Source organism: Kogia breviceps, chromosome 1, assembly GCF_026419965.1.
Source record: "Kogia breviceps isolate mKogBre1 chromosome 1, mKogBre1 haplotype 1, whole genome shotgun sequence".
NCBI lineage: Eukaryota > Metazoa > Chordata > Mammalia > Artiodactyla > Physeteridae > Kogia > Kogia breviceps.
The window spans coordinates 151,236,519-151,256,139 of NC_081310.1; the positions used below are offsets into that span (position 1 = coordinate 151,236,519).

The 19,621-nt window shown below is 37.9% G+C and overlaps 1 protein-coding gene across 1 annotated transcript in view; it reads left to right on the forward strand.

The window, feature by feature from the left end:
* Nucleotides 1-19,621, forward strand: part of C1H1orf87 (chromosome 1 C1orf87 homolog) — a 94,870-nt gene that overhangs the window by 36,334 nt on the left and 38,915 nt on the right. The window contains 3 exon segments of the mRNA XM_059077800.1: nt 761-876; nt 4,453-4,618; nt 11,739-11,836. Coding sequence (XP_058933783.1) covers nt 761-876; nt 4,453-4,618; nt 11,739-11,836 — 380 coding nt within the window.

A 19,621-nucleotide genomic window follows, 5' to 3' on the forward strand; every position in this document is an offset into this window, starting at 1 on the left:
CTGGCTTCCTGTCCCCACTGCTACGCCCTCTACTGCCCTGGAGTTGTCTGCCCACCAGACCAGAGTCCCTAGCATGTCATCCAGCCCAGCAATGGAAATGATGACATTCTTTTAGTCCTTTCCTATGTAAAAAAAAAAAAAAAAAAGTCTTGAGTTTTTCACCTAGGTAAATAAGGAGTTGCCCCTAAGTAATCTGACTATATCTGTTGAATATATCTATGTAAGAGATATGTGTGAGAGAGAGAAGCTAGAGGCTAGGTTATGCTGTTGGAAAAAATTGCCCCAAAGTTCCAGTGGCTTAAAACAATAAAAGTTTATTTTTCATAATGAGTCCACCCCAGGCTCTTCTCAGCACCATCATCATCTTAGCTCCAAACCCATGCTAATGAAGCATCCACTCTGTAGGATTTTTGGATGTGATGGCAGAGGGGAAAAAGAGAGACCTGGAAGGTGTCATGTCAGCAGTTTAATCCTCAGCCCAGAAGTAGCACATGTCACTTCTGCTCACAACTCACTGGCCAGAACTGGTCATCACCCTACTCAACCATAAGACAACCAGGAAGTACTATTTTACCATATGTTCAGAAGGGAAAATAAAAGGGATAGTTGGTAAAAAGCACTAATAATTATTATATTTTAAAACCTGTTTTTAACAGTTTTAATGCTAAAACTTTTCCAAATACATTTTATCTCAGCAGGCGTCTTCTTTCCCCTACATGTAAATTAAATGAGGATGTTCTGTTTGATATTTAATTTTCAGGTGAATTATGAAAAGCTACTCTGGTTTTTAAAAGTTCCAGCTTCAGATGATCCACAGCAAAACAAAAGAGTTGAGGACAGCAGGATGAAAGAAACTCAGGGTGGTAGCCATCAAAGGTAATTTTCTCCCTTTTTTGTGGGCATAGTGTTTGTAGACTTCAAGAGCTGGCAGGGATTGTGGAGGTCGTACACTCGAAAACTTCACCTAATTCAGAATCTCTTTGCTCTTCACCAACAGTTGGCTTCTGCTTATAGTTTTTTTTCTCTTTTGTACGCAGGCCAGCATAGAAAGTAATTTGCAACAATTACCAGCTTCTTAACGTCAAGCATGTGTCTTTTTTATGAAGTTGCCATGTGAAAATGAAAACCCTCATTATGAAATAAGAAATGAGTGTATACCGGGGCAGAGCTCCAGTTCATACAGTATGATTCCAGAAATATGTTCGGTCAGTGAACTCCTGGGTTACAGGCACTAACAGAGAAAGGTTTCAGGTACAGAAGTCAAAAATTCCTTCACATAATCTCAAAGGAAAGAAATGACTCAACGTAAAAATAGGATGTGAGGAATAGCGTTAGAAATGAGGCACAGTAAAGCATGATAGTCTCTGTGTTCTCCACGAAAAATGACAAAGTGCAGTGGTTAGGAGCATAACTTCCATTGACAGAAGCGTGGGATCAATTCCTGTCTCTGCCCGTTAGTGGCTCTGCAACATTTGGCTGGTCACTTACCCTCTCTGTGCTTCCATTCTCCAACTGTAAAATAGGAACAATGATAGATTTCCCTTCACTTCATAGATTTGTAAGAGGATCTGAGTTAGTCAATGCAGAGTTCTTAAAAATAGTACCTGATAGATAGTAAGTGCTATATAAGTGTTTTTTACTATTTTAAACTTTCCTACCAGAAGACACTCTTTCCCGTTACAAGTAATGTGACATAGTGGTTAAGAGCCATGGCATTGAAGTGTATCAATTCACTCTACGAAAAAGGCACAGTGTCCTATAAAAATATCCCTGGGCCAAGTAATAGAGTTGATTTCTTTCTATGATGTGCCCTTTTCGACTGCAATACTTCATTCAACACACATTCATTGAATGCCAGCTGCTTGTCAGGCACACTTTGCTGAGCACAGTGAATTCAGAGATTGGCAAGGCCCAGTCTCTCCCTCAGGGGCTCACAGTCCAAAGAAAGTGATGCTGCCATGTGGGTACACCAGTCAAGTATCACTTGGCGCAATTGCCCTGCTGAGAGCTGTAAAGCCCTGGCAATATTTAATAATCAGCAACCACACTTCACATAGAACAGATAGTGAGATTTGTGCCCTGAAGGGTAGTAGACGATGCACCAGAACATATTGCCACTTATTGGCAGATATGGGTCTTACGAATCCTAGATAGAACACTTTTCCTGAGCCCTAGACTAGGTTATGTCTCTTTGCTATATGACCCCATAGCCCTTTCCCTTTATAACAGTCATTGTTCTTGTAATTACCTCTTTGACATTTGAGGTTAGGAATGGTATCTTTCCTGGCCAACTCAGTGTCCAGCATACTTCTAGCATAGTTCCTGGCACATGGGAGATGCTCAGTAAATATCTGTGGAATGTCATTGGCACTCCAGTTATCCAGAGAGCTTGCATCACTTCACTCGCAGGGACATTCGGATATCTACTGTATAGAAAAGGTGCATAAAGACGTCATTTTGAATTCCTCAGAGAAGATGCTGCTCTATATAAACCAGACAGTGTGTTTATGGAAGTGCAGGACTGATGACCTGTAATTAATCCAGGCTCTTTGTTAATTAATGTACAGCTCAGAAAAAGTCCCTCCCTGGTTCCATCAGGTAGAGCCTTATATGGGGCACTCTGTGATGTTTAAACAGCCTCCAGCATCGCCACGGGCAGCAGGAGTGGCAACGGCTCTCATCACCTAAGGTGGACCAGATGAAGTAAACTCCTGCAGCAGGTTTTTCTACGAAATCCACCAGCTGTAGTAAATGGGTTCCATATAACACCCGCCCATTCAGTACTCCGTGTGCTGAGCCGAAGGCCAAAACCTTGCGAATTCCTACCCCCAGGAACCGATGTTGCAAGAAAAGGAAAGAGGAAGGAAAACTTCTGATTCAAATCTGAGACAGATACATCAGATTGGTAAAGCCAATCTGTACAAGATCCACAGGATATAGGAGCAAAACAGACTCAGCCCACGTCTTATGGAGCAGTCTACTAGGGAGGAGGTCAGACAGGAAACAACAGCTAAAAGAATAAGGAAGCAATTGCAACTTGAGGGAGACTTATTAAGGAAAAGAACAAAGAACTATAAAAGAGTCTCTCAATCAGGGGGTTCTGGAGCAACAGGAGGGCCGCCAGTGAGCCTCAGCTTCCAGTTCCTCATTCAGGGACATCATATTGGCAGCTTGAAATCAGCCATGGTGGGAGTATTAGCACCGTGAAAATTAGTAGTGCTACAGGTTAGGGCTTTATCTTGGAGAGCTAGTCGTTAAAGATTTACCGGCACACCACTGAAAGGAAACTGATTTACATGAGTGGAGGTTGGGGGATGTCATGGAATGTCCCTCTAGGGAAGTGGCACTTACATTGAGGGAGTGGAAATAAGGAAAAGCTTCACTGTGGAGAAGATAGTGCAGCTTGGATCTGGGAGGACACATACATTTGAATGTTAAATGAGTAAACATCTCAAACTAGTTTCACAAAATAAATGACTATAACATTTCATCACCCTGTTGTTTCTTGCCAGTTATTTAAAGTAACAATAGTCAGTTAGATACACTATTTTAATAACTCCTTACATTTGCATGCCAGACGGTAAGTAAATAATTGTTCCCAAACATTTTCTGGGTTTTCCAGATACAAAGAGCAGAGTCGAGGATAATGCAGGAAGTTCACCTGGTTCAAGATTTCCTTCTATATAGATTCCCTGGTTACAGGGATCTGGTAGGATCTGCTTTGCTTTGCTTTGCTTTGCTTTCCTTTGCTTTGCTTGTGGCAATGGACAGTTTGGAAATTTGATTTGGTACCAATAATTATCTGGGCTTAAGAAAAGTAAGATCAAGCAGGAAAAGTAAACTACTATGGTCACTTCTAAGTTTTTCTAACCTGGAAAAAAAGAGTTAGTGGATTACAAGTTTTGGTCTATATTCTAGTTCAGCTGGTTGGTATCTCTGGGAGAACAGACTGTGGGACTCACTAGAGTGGAACAGACTTTAGTTAATCTATGCAATCTCCACATGTAGTCCCATGACGAGGTTACCCAGATTTAGAAGCCCTTACTAGGCGGGTCCTCTCATTCCACAGTATATATTGGGGTGAGAGGTGTGGTGTGAAAACACACAGCAGCTTTTTTTTTTGTTCACATTTTTATTGGGGTATAATTGCTTTACAATGGTGTGTTAGTTTCTGCTGTAGAACAAAGTGAATCAGCTATACATATACATATATCCCCATATCCCCTCCCTCTTGCATCTCCCTCCCACCCTCCCTATCCCACCCCTCTACGTCTGCATCTTTATTCCTGTGCTGCCCCTAGGTTCTTCAGAACCATTTTTTTTTTCACATCTTCATTGGAATATAATTGCTTTACAGTGCTGTGTTAGTTGCTGCTGTAGAGCAAAGTGAATCAGCCATACAGCTTTGAGTGGATCATCTTTTCACAGCCTTTCTCCTGCCTCTCCAAGCAGTACTGCCCCTCAAGACTCCAACTTCCAGTCAGAAGTGAACCACCACCTGTTGGAGATCTTGAAGACGGCACTAAGGGCAACCAAGGGCAAACTCAACATGGAGAATCTCAACCTGAGTTTTCGAAAAGAAGATCGCTCATTCTCTGGCTACCTGTCCCCACCCAAGGTAACCAAAATTAGATTTCAGACTCAGTCATCTCTAGAAGGCTACCTCAGGGCACTAGGTTTATACTAAGAAGGCACAGTTATATTATTCACTAAGAATAATACATACTGAGATACATAACTGGCTAGCTTTGAAAGTAGGAGTGCATATATACTATATAGGTTCTAGGAGCATTTATATAATGTAAGTTCAATATTTATTGTGTAAGTCTAATAATCATTTCCCAAATTTCAATCAACCAGGAGGAAAGTGATGTGCTAAAGAAATCAGAATGTTTACAGTAAAAGATTTCCTCTTCCTGTTTTTACATCTAATCCCTTATATGATAAATTGGCCATCCCTTTGGAAATCAAGCAATATCTTGTATAATAGAAATTTAAAAGTGATTAGAAGGCACTAAAATACAAATTCAAATTAAAAAAATAGAAGGCACAGTTATGATCTGTGTTCTGCCTGTGGATTACATTTCACAATTGTTTGTTTTCTGTGCCCAAGAGAAGAAAAACAAGAGAGAAAAGGAATTGTTAAATGTGCAGAATTGGTCCAGGAATTACACACTGGGCTATGTTTTACACTAACAATAGACAATATGACAATACCAAATAATCTTTCACAATGGAAAACAAATATTTTTCTAAGGCCAAGTGTTCATTTCTCACACCCCCTACCAGCTCCCAGTGAGGTCAGCAAGTGGTACTCTGTTCCTTAGGGACACCAAATTGTAGGGACTGATGTGATTTATTGCTGGCACAGATTAGCATGCTGTTTGGGAGCATTAGTTAACAGTGGAGATATGTTTCATGAAAGAGGATCCAGAACCATATTAACTCATGTGTTGTCTTTAGCCAGACAAACTCCAGTCATGAGGTTACCTTGGATAATGACCACTGTTACTGCAATTCCATTCACAACAACTTTCACTGCCAAGCTTTACTGAGTTCTTCCTACAGTGCCAAACACCGCACTAAATGCTCTACTTACATTAACTCATTTAACACTTACAAATAAGTACAAGATCTAGGTAGATGTTATAATGCCCATTTAATAAATGAAAAACAACAACAACAACAATGGAGTCTCAGAGAAGCCAACTGAATCTCTCAAGGACCACAGCCAACAAGAGGCAGAGCCAGGATTCAAAATACAGAAGAATACTGGAAATTGAGACACAATTGGAACTCCAATAGGCAGAATATATCTGGAAGGATTTATTTGGAAGGAGTCCAAGATACAGGAGTTAGAATTCCAGAGGAGTGTAAGGAATTGGAATTTACAGACCCCCAAAACAAAAAAAAAATCCTATAGGAAAGATTGGAAAATGCCTTTCATCCAGATAAACAGGGGTTAAGAATTGAGAGAGTCAGAGAATTCAGAAGAACAAGTGATGTTTACTAAGGAAGCAAGGACACAACATGCTGAAAGTGGATTCTTATTCTAGGACAGAAGTAGCTTTCTCTGTGCTTTCATTTATACAGTCAACTAACCATGCACAGGCAAAGTACATGATAGTGTGTACATGTGTGTGTGCATGTATATTGTATACATGAATATTAAACATGCAAGCCTGTTTCACTAGAAGAGGGAGACAACACTACAGGAGATTCCACACATCATAAATGGTATTTATTATGTTATTGAGAAGATCAGTGAAAATTGACTAAGAAGGAACCATTTCTTATTAGATTGTAAAATACATAACAACATCAGTGAAGCTTGAATGTTCTCAGATGCCTTGGTGGAATGGTACATAAATGACTTGAAAATCAAAATAAAATAACTGAAACTCTTTGAGCCTCAGATTTTCGATCTGGAAAAACTGGGTTCTAAATATCTTACCTCCTGTGTCTATTGTGAGGATTAAGCAAGATAGGTATGTAAAGGTACTTAGTATACTGTCTGATATATGAGGCACTCAGTACATAGGTTTCCCTTCCTTACATTAAAAAAAAAATCTGTATTTGGTGAAATTATCACTGCAAAATAGCCTAAGGAAGGAGGACCTTTCCCAGCGTCAAGTGATAGCCACATTGAATGCTAGCTATCAGAGCGGGCCCTGAATGTCCTCCACCCTGAGCTGGCCCTGAAAGTTTAAATTTACGGTTCATATCCAAGGAAATAGGGCACATTTTCCTTGAAGCTGGTCTGCCTCTCATGAGCCATCTGGCATCTCTTAAGACATCTGGAACTCATTCAAAGTATATTACAGTTCTGGGAGGCATGGCAAATAGAATTCTGTTTCCCCAGAACATGAGACAAATTGAGGCCCAACAGACACTGGACACAGCAAGCAGCAGCGATTGCACCCCAACATACTTGTTCCTGGACATAGGACTTCAGAGGAGACTGGGGAAGGCCATCTGAGTTGGAAGGGTTTCACAGACCTCCTTAAGTTTCTCACGAAATTTATGCACCCTGTGCCCAGAGGGAAAAAAGAGCACATCCTCACAGCCAATATTTCAGACGGTTCAGAGATCATCTGCCTCTTCTCAGATAAATAAATGCAGTTTTGAAGGGTGATCTATGGGTCTTGTCACTCGAATCAATGGCATTGCCGCCATTCTCAAAGAAGAGTATAAAAACATATCTAATATCTGTCATCCTCATTCTGTGGACTCAATCATTCTGTTCCTCTGTCACATTTTTGACACAATGATGGTTCAGGAAGAATTCCTGAGGCAACATGGATCCACATACATTTATTTATTAACTTCCCTGACCATTATTCAAGTCAGGTGTAGAGTGAATAGTCTGTAGAACCTAAACAGTTTCCAAGCATGCAGGCTCAGTTTAACACTTTTATACATAATCCATATTCTTTCATCCTCTTTCTGCTCTACCTCACAAAGACCTCCCAAACTACTCGCAGACCTTCCCGCCAGGAGGAGCTGCTAGAACACAGGTTGCTCTACCTCTAATTACTCTTGCTTCATCTTCATGCAACTCCCTCATTATCATCAAGAGGGAGTCTCTTTACTTAGGGAACTGGGGCTTGCGAATGTGAGGTTCACTCCCACGGCAAGACTACAGCTACGACACTAGTTTACCAAGTGACCAGAACTGTAAGACATTCTTCTGCAGTTTGCCAGGCTCCTTTTTTGTACTTAGCTGTTTCTATATCAGTACACTCTGCCCTAAAATGATAAATGGTTTCTACTAGCTTCAAATCATTCCCTTTTTCCAAATAAATAGCCATATTTCTGAACAATATGGCATGTTTATTCTTACATTCAACATATTAATCACTCAATGTGTTCTGTGTGATAAGACACTAAGGACAACAAACTATTATGATTTCAATTCCAGAGTTCTCCAGAAGCTCAGGGAAAAGGTAATGTTTTAAACATGATACAATTCTATATGTAAAATGCAGTGATGGCAGTAAGTTTGAACACAGAGAAGGAACACCAACCTAGCCTCACCCAAAAACTCCAGAGGAGATGATGCAAATACTGAATCTTAGAGGACGTGTGAATTTGGCAAAGAACTGGGGGAGAGCAGAGGAAGGGACGGGAAAGGTATTCTAGGTAAAAGGTGCAATGTGAAATGTCACTGAAGTAAGAGAGAACATGGCTAATTCAGGGAACTGTAAGCCATTTCATATAGGCAGAACACAGTAAATACATGGTGGCTGGGGACGGTGGGAGATGCTGCTCAAGTTGTTGTTAGAATAGAAAGGAGGAACCTGATTTTGAAGGGTCTTTCTAAGAAGTGTGAACTTTATCCTAAAGCCCCAGTGGAATCATCGAAGGATATTAAACAAGTGAATGAAATGATCAAATTTGAAATTTGAAAAGAGCACTCTAATAGAATGTGGAGAATTAGAGGCAGAGAGAACCTTTAAAAGGCTGTTCCAGGAATTCAAGCAAGAAATTATGAGGGTTTAGACCAGGGTAGTAGCAGGAGGGATGGCGATATTAAGGAGATAGAAAAGTAGGTCTTGATGACTTAATTAGACGTAGGTCCTGAATTCAGAAGAGTCAAAAATGACTCCCAAGGTTCTGGCCTTGGCAGCTTGGTAGGTGGTGGTACCGTTCTCTGAGATAGGAAACAGAAAATCAGTAGTTGGGGAGGTACAGGAAAGGATGATGAGTTCAGTTTTGAACATGTTGATGTAGGTTGAGAGCTTAAAGCTAAATGATTTAAGGGTCTTCAGTATGGAGTTTAACCCTTGGGAGTAATTAGGATTACTCAAGGACATAACGGAAAGTGAGAAGGGAAGGTTGAGGAGGACACCCATTGTTAAGGAGTAGGTAGATGAAGACAAGCCAAGAAAGGAGACTAAAAATTATTAAAAGAAATATGGCAGTGGTCAAGAAAGCCAAGAGAATAGATTTATGGAAGTATGGCATGATCAGCCATGTCACATCCTGCAAAGAGATCATCTGTAATCAAGACTGAAAAGTATTCATTAAATTTGAAACTGCGGAGGTTACTAATGACTTGGTAAACACAATTTAAGTAGAGTGATGGGGTAAAATGCACATGGAACCATAAATGGGAAGGGAGGAAGTTGAGAGAGCATCTGTGCATCACTCTCTCAAGGAGCATTTTGAGGAAATGAATATTTATTTTACATGTCATTTCCTAAAAAACATAAATATTTTATTTACATTTGATTTTTTAAATGTTGTTATTGAACATAAGAAACTATACATAGCCAAACATTTTCTTATTGAACAAGGGACATCCTAATGAATATGGATTTTTTAAATAATCCTAGATAAAACTAAATTGCCAGGATCTTCCACAACTGTCAGCAGTCAGTTCTTAGCAGCTATCAATCAATCTGCTTCTAGGAACCCTGATGTACTATTTCTAATCTGCTGTTCATTTAGCCTGGAGCAAAATTCAATGTTGCCAGAAGTAAATAAACTGTTTTTAGAATAACCTCTTAATATTGATGCTTAAAAATACACTAATATGCTCTAATCATGAGGATAAGTCGATTTTTATTTATTGAGTAAAATGGCATAATCTGACTAATTTCTACCTCTCTCAATTTATTTTTTTCCAACCTATGCCCATACACATTACACTCTTTAGGACCTTCGACTCATTCATTCATTCCTAATTTACCTATGTATTCATTTATTCAATAACTATTTTTCAACACTCTGCTAGGGATGGTGATAGGAAAATGAAGGATACGCAATTCCAGCCCTCAGTAAACCACTGTCTTTTAGAGAAGCTCTCATGAACAGATATATACTGCCCAGTGAAAAGGGGTATAAAACTATAGTAGGGTGAATTATGCCAAAATACATGCAATTTATAAAAAGCACCATGCTCTTTCTCACCCATCATTTATACATGCTTTTCTTCTGCCTGGAATTATACTCAACCCCTTTTTCTTCTGGCAAACTATTATTCATTTTATTCATGTTTTAAATAGATCTTTTTCCTTTCCTGACATACTCTTCTACAACTAGTAAGTAACATGTGCAAGTTTCTAACCCAGATTGGCTGTTTCCTTGCATAAAGACAAATGAAGATTAGCTTTTTGTCACTGTATTCAAATCTAGGTTATATTATTCAAGTACCGTCAGACCAACAGATCAGGAGGTGATTGCCATTGAAAAGACAGTTTGTTACTCAGTTCCCAAGAGGAGGGGAATGGCACACTGCACAGGCCACGTGGAGAAACACCAGGAGGTTAAGAGGCAGAGAGGATGAGGGAAAATGTGGGCAAGAGCCTTTATTGTGGGATGGGTGAGACAAGAGTAAGAAGGTTTAGGATTGGCTAGTTTGAATAATTTCAGTGGGCTCTGAGACATAAGGGCCATTCCTAGTTGCCTAGCACTTGGCCCTTGAGTAATTAGGACATGGAAATAATGACCCAAGTGTGAGAGCCTCAATAAAAGAAGTAGTTGGTTTGCAGATGAAAGACACACTTGCAAGCCAGTCCTTCACTATCTCTAGGAATTGGCTAGCCCTGGGGGAGAGACAGTCTCTCCAGGGTCAGCAAGGCCGCATGATGTCAAAGCATCAGAATAAAGACATGCTTAATACATTGTATGGAAATTCCTCTAAAAATAATAATAGTAGCTACAATTTTTCCAAACACTGAATTAGACATTCCTTTTCTTTTCTTTGCCCCTTTCTTCCTTCCTTTACTCCTCCCTTCCTTCTTTTTTCTCTCTTCCTCTCTTTCTTGTTCTCTTGCTCGCTTTTCTTTCCTTTCCTTCCCTTCCCTCTTCTCTCTTTCCTCTATACCCCTTCTTCTTCCTTTTCCCTCCTTTCCTTTTCTTCATTTCAACAAATATTAATCAAATGCCTACTAAAATCCAAGCATTATTCTAACTGCTTATTTTCTCTTGAGGAGTAGAAAATACTGATTTTACTTAGTAGATGAAGTAATTGGGAATAAAAAGGTTCAGTAACTTCCTGAAATCACAGGCAGCATATCTGGTATTCAAAATTAGTCATGTTTTATTCTTAAGTCTCTATGTTTAAACATTATGCTAAACACAGAACACATACTATCACAACCCTAAAAGCTTGACATGTTTGAATCTAAGTATCACCCACCCAGCAACTTCAGAACTGAACTGGTTTGTCAGCTGGACTCAGAAAATATTAAGTACTTGGGGAACTGCAGTGACCCTTCATTCATCCATCCCACAAACATTAATTGAGCACCTGGTTTCTAGACTAAGTTTCATCATTTATTAACCATGTGACATTGAGAAGGTCACTTAATCTCTCTAAGCCTTGGTTTCCTCATATATAAAATACAGATAGTGATAGTAACCTTACTAATACAACAAGCTTCTTTGGTAAATCAAATAAATTGTACAAAAATACTTTGTAATTTACTTATATAATAAGTGTGTATAATTTCTAGTTCTGGACCACCCATTCCATGGCTGACAAAAATGTAAGATCAGCATTTCAAAGTTCAGTGGCTTCTGAGTAATGAACTATACCTTTGTGTCAAGCAACTAAAAATTTGCTGGTGATACACATTAGTTGGACATTCTTGTCCTAAATGATATCTTAATGGTATAATGCACTCCTGGTTATTAATTCTTTGTCCAAATTATATAAGTTCTAATTATAGGAGGGAAATTCAAATCTTAATTTCATTATATTGAAATTTTAAATCTTTTCTTATTTGCAGGTGAGGGCTATATGTGGGAAACACGGATTATATTTGACTTTGAGCCTTCTGGAAACATTGCTTAACCATCAAGATTTGGGTTATCAGGACAAAATAAAGTAAGTTGATTTTTTATTCACATGGTCCTTTATTAGAATACCAAACACATAGATCTGTCTTTAGGCTAGAAGTTTTATGTATGAAGCAATCAATTTTATCACCTAAAGACAGAGTTAAGGAATGTTTGCTTATATTAAGAACAGAGGATCTTCTTGGTCATAGAAAAACAAAAGCAGTAAACTTCCACTTCCAGTTTACTGGTAAATGGTAAATCAGATTTACCATTTCACCCTAAACAACTAAAAAATAGGACAGAATATATGAAGCAATATTTTTCAGACTTTGGACATCAGGCAGTATAGAAGAGTGATTCCTGAGAGAAGGAAATGAGGTAAGCTCAGTTTACTGAACAAGGAGAGGGATTCCAAACTGAGCCCAGCATTCTCCTTGAGCTAATGGGACAGAGTAGGAAGTTCAGGAAGGCCAAGAAGGCTAGAATGTCCAGTACAAAGTAGCAGCAAGGAGAGATCCCCTAGGAGTACATTCTGGAGATTTCCAAAGAGTTGCCCTCATGTCTTCGTGTGAAGACTTGGCTAATGTATGCATTTGAGGAAACTACCCAAGGCCAGAGAAAGAAACACCAAAAGAAAAAGGTGGGGAAATTTTTAGATCTCACACAGATTTGGGAATAGTTCATATTTCCACCAATCAGAGAGAAACACATGTGGCATTGATTAGAGTCCCCAGAAGGGTATTGTGCTGTAGTGGAGCCTAATACATGAGAAATTGGAGTCTCAGAAGGAGAGAAGACAAATAAAGAGAAAGAAAAGAATGTTGAAAAAACAATGGCTGTAAGTTTTCCAAATTTGAAGAAAACTATAAAGACATGGACCTAAGAAGTTTAATGAACTTCAAGTATTAGAAATTTGAAGTAAGCCATACCAAGGCTCATCAGAATCAGATTGCTTAAACTAGCAGTAAATAAAAAACCTTAAATGCTCAAGAGAAAATGACAAATTACATATAGAGCAGCAAAGATAAGAATTACAACAGATTTATTATTAAAAAAGATGTAAGCAATAAGACAGTGGAAAAACAACCTTAAAGTATGAAGGAAGAAACTATCAATCTGGAATTCTACATCCAGCAAAACTACTTTCAAAAACTAATGGGAATTAAGACTTTTTTCAAGCATACAAAGTTGAGAGAATTCATAACTGTCAGAGCAGCACTACAAGAAATATTAAAAGAAGCCCTCAGGGCTTCCCTGGTGGCACAGTGGTTGAGAGTCCACCTCCCAATGCAGGGGACACAGGCTCATGTCCTGGTCCGGGAAGATCCCATGTGCCATGGAGTGGCTAGGCCCGTGAGCCATAGCTGCTGAGCCTGTGCATCCGGAGCCTGTGCTCCACAATAGGAGAGGCCACAACAGTGAGAGGCCCACATACCGCAAAAAAAAAGCCCTCAGGCAGAAGGAAAATAATCATTTTTAATCTACACAAAGAAATGAAAAGTACAGGAAATAATAAATGCCAATGAATAAAAATACATTTTCCTTATTTAAAAAAACCTCTTTACATAATAATTGACTGTTTAAGGCAAAAATAATAACAGTTTATTGTGGAGTTTATAACAAAATAAAGTGCAACATTTGACAACAGCATACAAGACTGGGAGGGGGAAATAAAATTTTACTGTAAAAAGCTCCTTATACTATTAGCTAAGTAGTATAATTTTGTTTGAAGGAAGAATGTATTGAGTTAAAAATACTAATAGAGAAAGTTAAATGGAATAAACACATGTAAATACTAAGAATAGATAAAAAAAAAAAAAAGACGGAAAAGAAAACTAACAGGACAAATAGAAAATAAGTACAAATAAAAATAATAGATTTAAATCCAACCATATCAATAATTACAATAAGTATTAATGATTCAAATGCACCAATTAAAAGGAGGCAATTTTCAGGGACTTCCCTGGTGGTGCAGTGGTTAAGACTGTGCTCCCAATGCAGGGGGCCCTGGTTCGATTCCTGGCCAGGGAAATAGATCCCATATGTATGCCACAACTAAGAGTGTGCATGCCACAACTAAGGAGCCAGCGAGCTGCAACTAAGAAGCCACCCTGCCACAACTCAGGAACCCAACTGCTGCAACTAAGACCTGGTGCAAACAAATAAATTAATATAAATTAATTAATTTAATTAATTTAATTTAATTAAAAGGCAGCAATTTTCAGATTTCATTTAAAAATCAAGACCAACTAAATGCTATCTGAAATGAACACCTTTAGAATATAAAGACAGACACACTGAAAGTAAAAGGATGGAAAGTGATATACCTTATTAATTCTAATGAAAAGAAAGCTGGGATGGTTACACTAAAGTCAGACAAAGTAGCTTCTAAATCAAGAGGTATTGCCAGAAATTCAATTCATCAAGAGGACATACAAACCTAAATGATCATGCCCTTAATAATATAGCTTCAATTTACATGAAGTAAAAATATAAAACTGGAAGAAGGAATAGATTCACAATTATAGTTGGAGAACTGAACATCTTTCTGTCAGTAATTGATAAAACAAGTAGACATAAAATCAGTAAGAATATAGAAGACTTGGACCATATTATCAACTAACTTAATGTAACTGGCAATTACTCCACACAACAGCAAAATATGGATTCCTTTTAAGTGTTCATGAAATATTTAAGAGATAAACCCTATCTACCCTGATCCATAAAACAAGTCTCAGTAAATTTAGAAGGATTAAATCATATAAAATATGTTTTCTAACCCCCCAAAATTAAATTAGAAATCAAAAATAAAATCCTGGAATTCTCCAAACATTATGAAACTAAACAAAACACTTATAAATAACTACTGATCAAAGAAGAAATCGCAAGGGAAATTAGACAACATTTTGAACTGAATTAAAATGACAACATAACACACCAGTAATATTTGTCTTTTTTTCCTTTTCCTTTTTTTTTTTTTTTTCCCCAAACCCACTATATTATACTTTAAGGGGAAGGGCTAGAAAGTGATACACTTAACAAGAGCCTCAGGTCATTCTTTTTTTTTTAATTTTTGAATTTTATTTATTTTTTTATACAGCTGGTCCTTATTAGTCATCAATTTTATACACATCAGTGTATATATGTCAATCTCAATCGCACAATTCAACACACCCTCACCACCACACCCCTGCCGTTTTCCCCTTTGGTGTCCATATATTTGTCCTCTACATCTGTGTCTCAATTTCTCCCCTGCAAACCAATTCATTTGTACCATTTTTCTAGATTCCACATATATGCATTAATATACGATATTTGTTTTTCTCTATCTGACTTACTTCACTCTGTATGACAGTCTCTACATCCATCCAGGTCTCAACAAATGATCCAATTTCGTTCTTTTTTATGGCTGAGTAATATTCCATTGTATATATGTACCACATCTTCTTTATCCATTCGCCTGTTGATGGGCATTTAGGTTGCTTCCATGACCTGGATATTGTAAATAGTGCTGCAATGAACATTGGGGTGCAGGTGCCTTTTTGAATTATGGTTTTCTCTGGGTATATGCCCAATAGTGGGATTGCTGGATCATACTGTAATTCTATTTTTAGTTTTTTAAGGAACCTCCATACTGTTCTCCATAGTGGCTGTATCAAGTTACATTCCCACCAACAGTGCAAGAGGGTTCCCTTTTCTCCACACCCTCTCCAGCACTTGTTGTTTGTAGATTTTCTGATGATGCCCATTCTAAGTGGTATGAGATGATACCTCATTGTACTTTTTTTTTTTTTTTGCGGTATGCGGGCCTCTCACTGTTGTGGCCTCTCCCGTTGCGGAGCACAGGCTCCGGACGCGCAGGCCTAGCGGCCATGGCTCACGGGCTTAGTTGCTCCACGGCATGTGGGATCTTCCCGGACCAGGGCACGAACCCGTGTCTCCTGCATCGGCAGGCGGATTCTCAACCACTGCGCCACCAGGGAAGCCCTGTACTTTTGATTTGCATTTCTCTAATAATTAGTGATGTTGAGCCGCTTTTCATGTGCTTCTTGGCCATCTGTAGGTCTTCTTTGGAGAAGTGTCTATTTAAGTCTTCTGCCTATTTTTGGATTGGATTGTTTGTTTTTTTAATATTGAGCTGCATAAGCTGTTTATATATTTTGGAGATTACTCCTTTGTCCATTGATTTGTGTGCAAATATTTTCTCCCACTCTGAGGGTTGTCTTTTCATCTTGTTTATGATTTCCTTTGTGGTGCCAAAGCTTTTAAGTTTCATTAGGTCCCATTTGTTTATTTTTGTTTTTATTTCCATTACTCTAGGAGGTGGATCAAAAAAGATCTTGCTGTGATTTATGTCAAAGAGTGTTCTTCCTATGTTTTCCTCTAAGAGTTTTATAGTGTCCATCTTACATTTAGGTCTCTAATCCATTTTGAGTTTATTTTTGTGTATGGTGTTAGGGAGTGTTCTAATTTCATTCTTTTACATATAGCTGTCCAGTTTTCTGAGCACCACTTATTGAAGAGACTGTCTTTTCTCCATTGTATATCCTTGCCTCCTTTGTTATAGATTAGTTGACCATAGGTGTGTGGGTTTGTCTCTGGGATTTCTATCCTGTTCCATTGATCTATGTTTCTGGATTTGTGCCAGTACCATATTGTCTTGATTACTGTAGCTTTGCAGTGTAGTCTGAAGTCAGGGAGTCTGATTCCTCCAGCTCCATTTTTTTCCCTCAAGACTGCTTTGGCTATTCGGGGTCTTTTGTGTCTCCATACAAATTTTAAGATTTTTTGTTCTAGTTCCGTAAAAAATGTCATTGGTAATTTGATGGGGATTGCATTGAATCTGTAGATTGCTTTGGGTAGTATAGTCATTTTCACAATATTGATTCTTCCAGTCCAAGAACATGGTATACCTCTCCATCTGTTGGTATCATCTTTAATTTATTTCATCAGTGTCTTATAGTTTTCTGCATACAGGTCTTTTGTCTCCCTAGGTAGGTTTATTCCTAGGTATTTTATTCTTTTTGTTGCAGTGGTAAATGGGAGTGCTTCCTTAATTTCTCTTTCACATTTTTCATCATCAATGTAGAGGAATGCAAGAGATTTTTGTGCATTAATTTTGTATCCTGCAACTTTACCAAATTCATTGATTAGCTCTAGTAGTTTTCTGGTGGCATCTTTAGGATTCTCTATGTATAGTATCATGTCATCTGCAAACAGTGACAGTTTTACTTCTTCTTTTCCAATTTGTATTCTTTTTATCTCTTTTTCTTCTCTGATTGCTGTGGTGAGGACTTCCAAAACTATGTTGAATAATAGTAGTAAGAGTGGATATCCTTGTCTTATTCCTGATCTTAGAGGAAATGCTTTCAGTTTTTCACCATTGATAATGATGTTTGCTGTAGGTTTCTTGTACATGGGCTTTATTATGTTGAAGTAGATTCCCTCTATGCCCACTTTCTGGAGAGTTTTTATCATAAATGGGTGTTGAATTTTGTCAGAAGCTTTTTCTGCATCTATTGAGATGATCATATGGTTTTTATTCTTCAATTTGTTAATATGGTGTATCACATTTATTGATTTGTGTATACTGAAGAATCCTTGCATCCCTGGGATAAATCCCACTTGATCATGGTGTATGATCCTTTTAATGTGTTGTTGAATTCTGTTTGCTAGTATTTTGTTGAGGATTTTTGCATCTATATTCATCAGTGATATTCGTCTGTAACTTTCTTTTTTTGTAGTATCTTTCTCTGGTTTTGGTATCAGGGTGATGGTGGCCTCATGGAATGAGTTTGGGAGTGTTCCTTCCTCTGCAGTTTTTTGTAAGAGTTTGAGAAGGATGTGTGTTAGCTCTTCTCTAAATGTTTGATAGAATTCACCTGTGAAGCCATATGGTCCTGGACTTCTGTTTATTGGAATATTTTTAATCACAGTTTCAATTTCGTTACTTGTGATTGGTCTGTTCATATTTTCTATTTCTTCCTGGTTCAGTCTTGGAAGGTTATATCTTTCTAAGAATTTGTCCATTTCTTCCACATTGTCCATTTTATTGGCATATAGTTGCTTGTAGTAGTCACATAAGATGCTTTGTATTTCTGCAGTGTCTGTTGTAATTTCTCCTTTTTCATTTCTAATTTTATTGATTTGAGTCCTCTCCCTCTTTTTCTTGATGAGTCTGGCTAATGGTTTATCAATTTTGTTTATCTTCTCAAAGAACCAGCTTTTAGTTTTATTGATCTTTGCTATTCTTTTCTTTGTTTCTATTTCATTTATTTCTGCTCTGATCTTTATGATTTCTTTCCTTCTGCTAACTTTGGGTTTTGTTTGTTCTTCTTTGTCTAGTTCCTTTAGGTATAGGGTTAGATTGAGATTTTTCTTGTTTCTTGAGGTAGGCTTGTATAGCTATAAACTTCCCTCTGAGAACTGCTTTTGCTGCATCCCATAGGTTTTGGATCATCGTGTTTTCATTGTCATTTGTCTCCAGGTATTTTTTGATTTCCTCTTTGATTTCTTCAGTGATCTCTTGGTTATTTAGTAATGTATTGTTTAGCCTCCATGTTTCTGTGTTTTTTACATATTTTCCTCTGTAATTCATTTCTAATCTCATAGCATTATGGCCAGAAAAGATGCTTGACAGGATTTCAATTTTCTTAAATTTACTGTGGCTTGATTTGTGACCCAAGATGTGATCTATCCTGGAGAATGTTCCATGCACACTTGAGAAGAAAGTGTAATCTGCTGTTTTTGAATGGAATGTCCTATAAATATTAATTAAATCTATCTGGTCTCTTGTGTCATTTAAAGCTTCTGTTTCCTTATTTATTTTCATTTTGGAAGATCTGTCCATTGGTGTAAGTGAGGTGTTAATGCCCCCACTATTATTTTATTACTGTCAATTTCCTCTTTTATAGTTGTTAGCAATTGCCTTATGTATTGAAGTGCTCCTATGTTAGGTACATATATATTTATAATTGTTATATCTTCTTCTTGGATTGATCCCTTGATCATTATGTAGTGTTCTTCCTTGTCTCTTCTAACATTCTTTATTTTAAAGTCTATTTTATCTGATACGAGTATTGCTACCCCAGCTTTCTTTTGATTTTCATTTGCATAGAATATCTTTTTCCATCTCCTCACTTTCAGTCTGGATGTGTCCCTAGATCTGAAGTAGTCTCTTGTACACAGCATATAGATGGGTCTTATTTTCGTATCCATTTAGCAAGCCTGTGTCTTTTGGTTGGAGCATTTAATCCATTCACGTTTAAGGTAATTATCGATATGTATGTTCCTATGACCAGTTTTTAAAATTGTTTGGGGTTTGTTTTTTAGGTCCTTTTCTTCTCTTGTGTTTCTCACTTAGAGAAGTTCCTTTAGCGTTTGTTGTAGAGCTGGTTTGTTGCTGCTGAATTCTCTTAGCTTTTGCTTGTCTGTAAAGCTTTTGATTTCCCCATTGAATCTGGATGAGATCCTTGCTGGGTAGAGTAATCTTGGTTGTAGGTTCTGCCCTTTCATCACTTTAAATATATCATGCCTCTCCCTTCTGGCTTGTAGAGTTTCTGCTGAGAAGTCAGCTGTTAACCTTATAGGAGTTCCCTTGTATGTTATTTGTCTTTTTTCCCTTGCTGCTTTCAATAATTTTTCTTTGTCTTTAACTTTTTCCAATTTGATTACTATGTGTCTCAATGTGTTTCTCCTTGGGTTTATCCTGTATGGGACTGTCTGTGCTTCCTGGACTTGGGTGACTATTTCCTTTCCCATGTTTGTGAGGTTTTGACTACAATCTCTTCAAATACTTTCTCAGTCCTTTCTCTCTCTCTTCTCCTTCTGG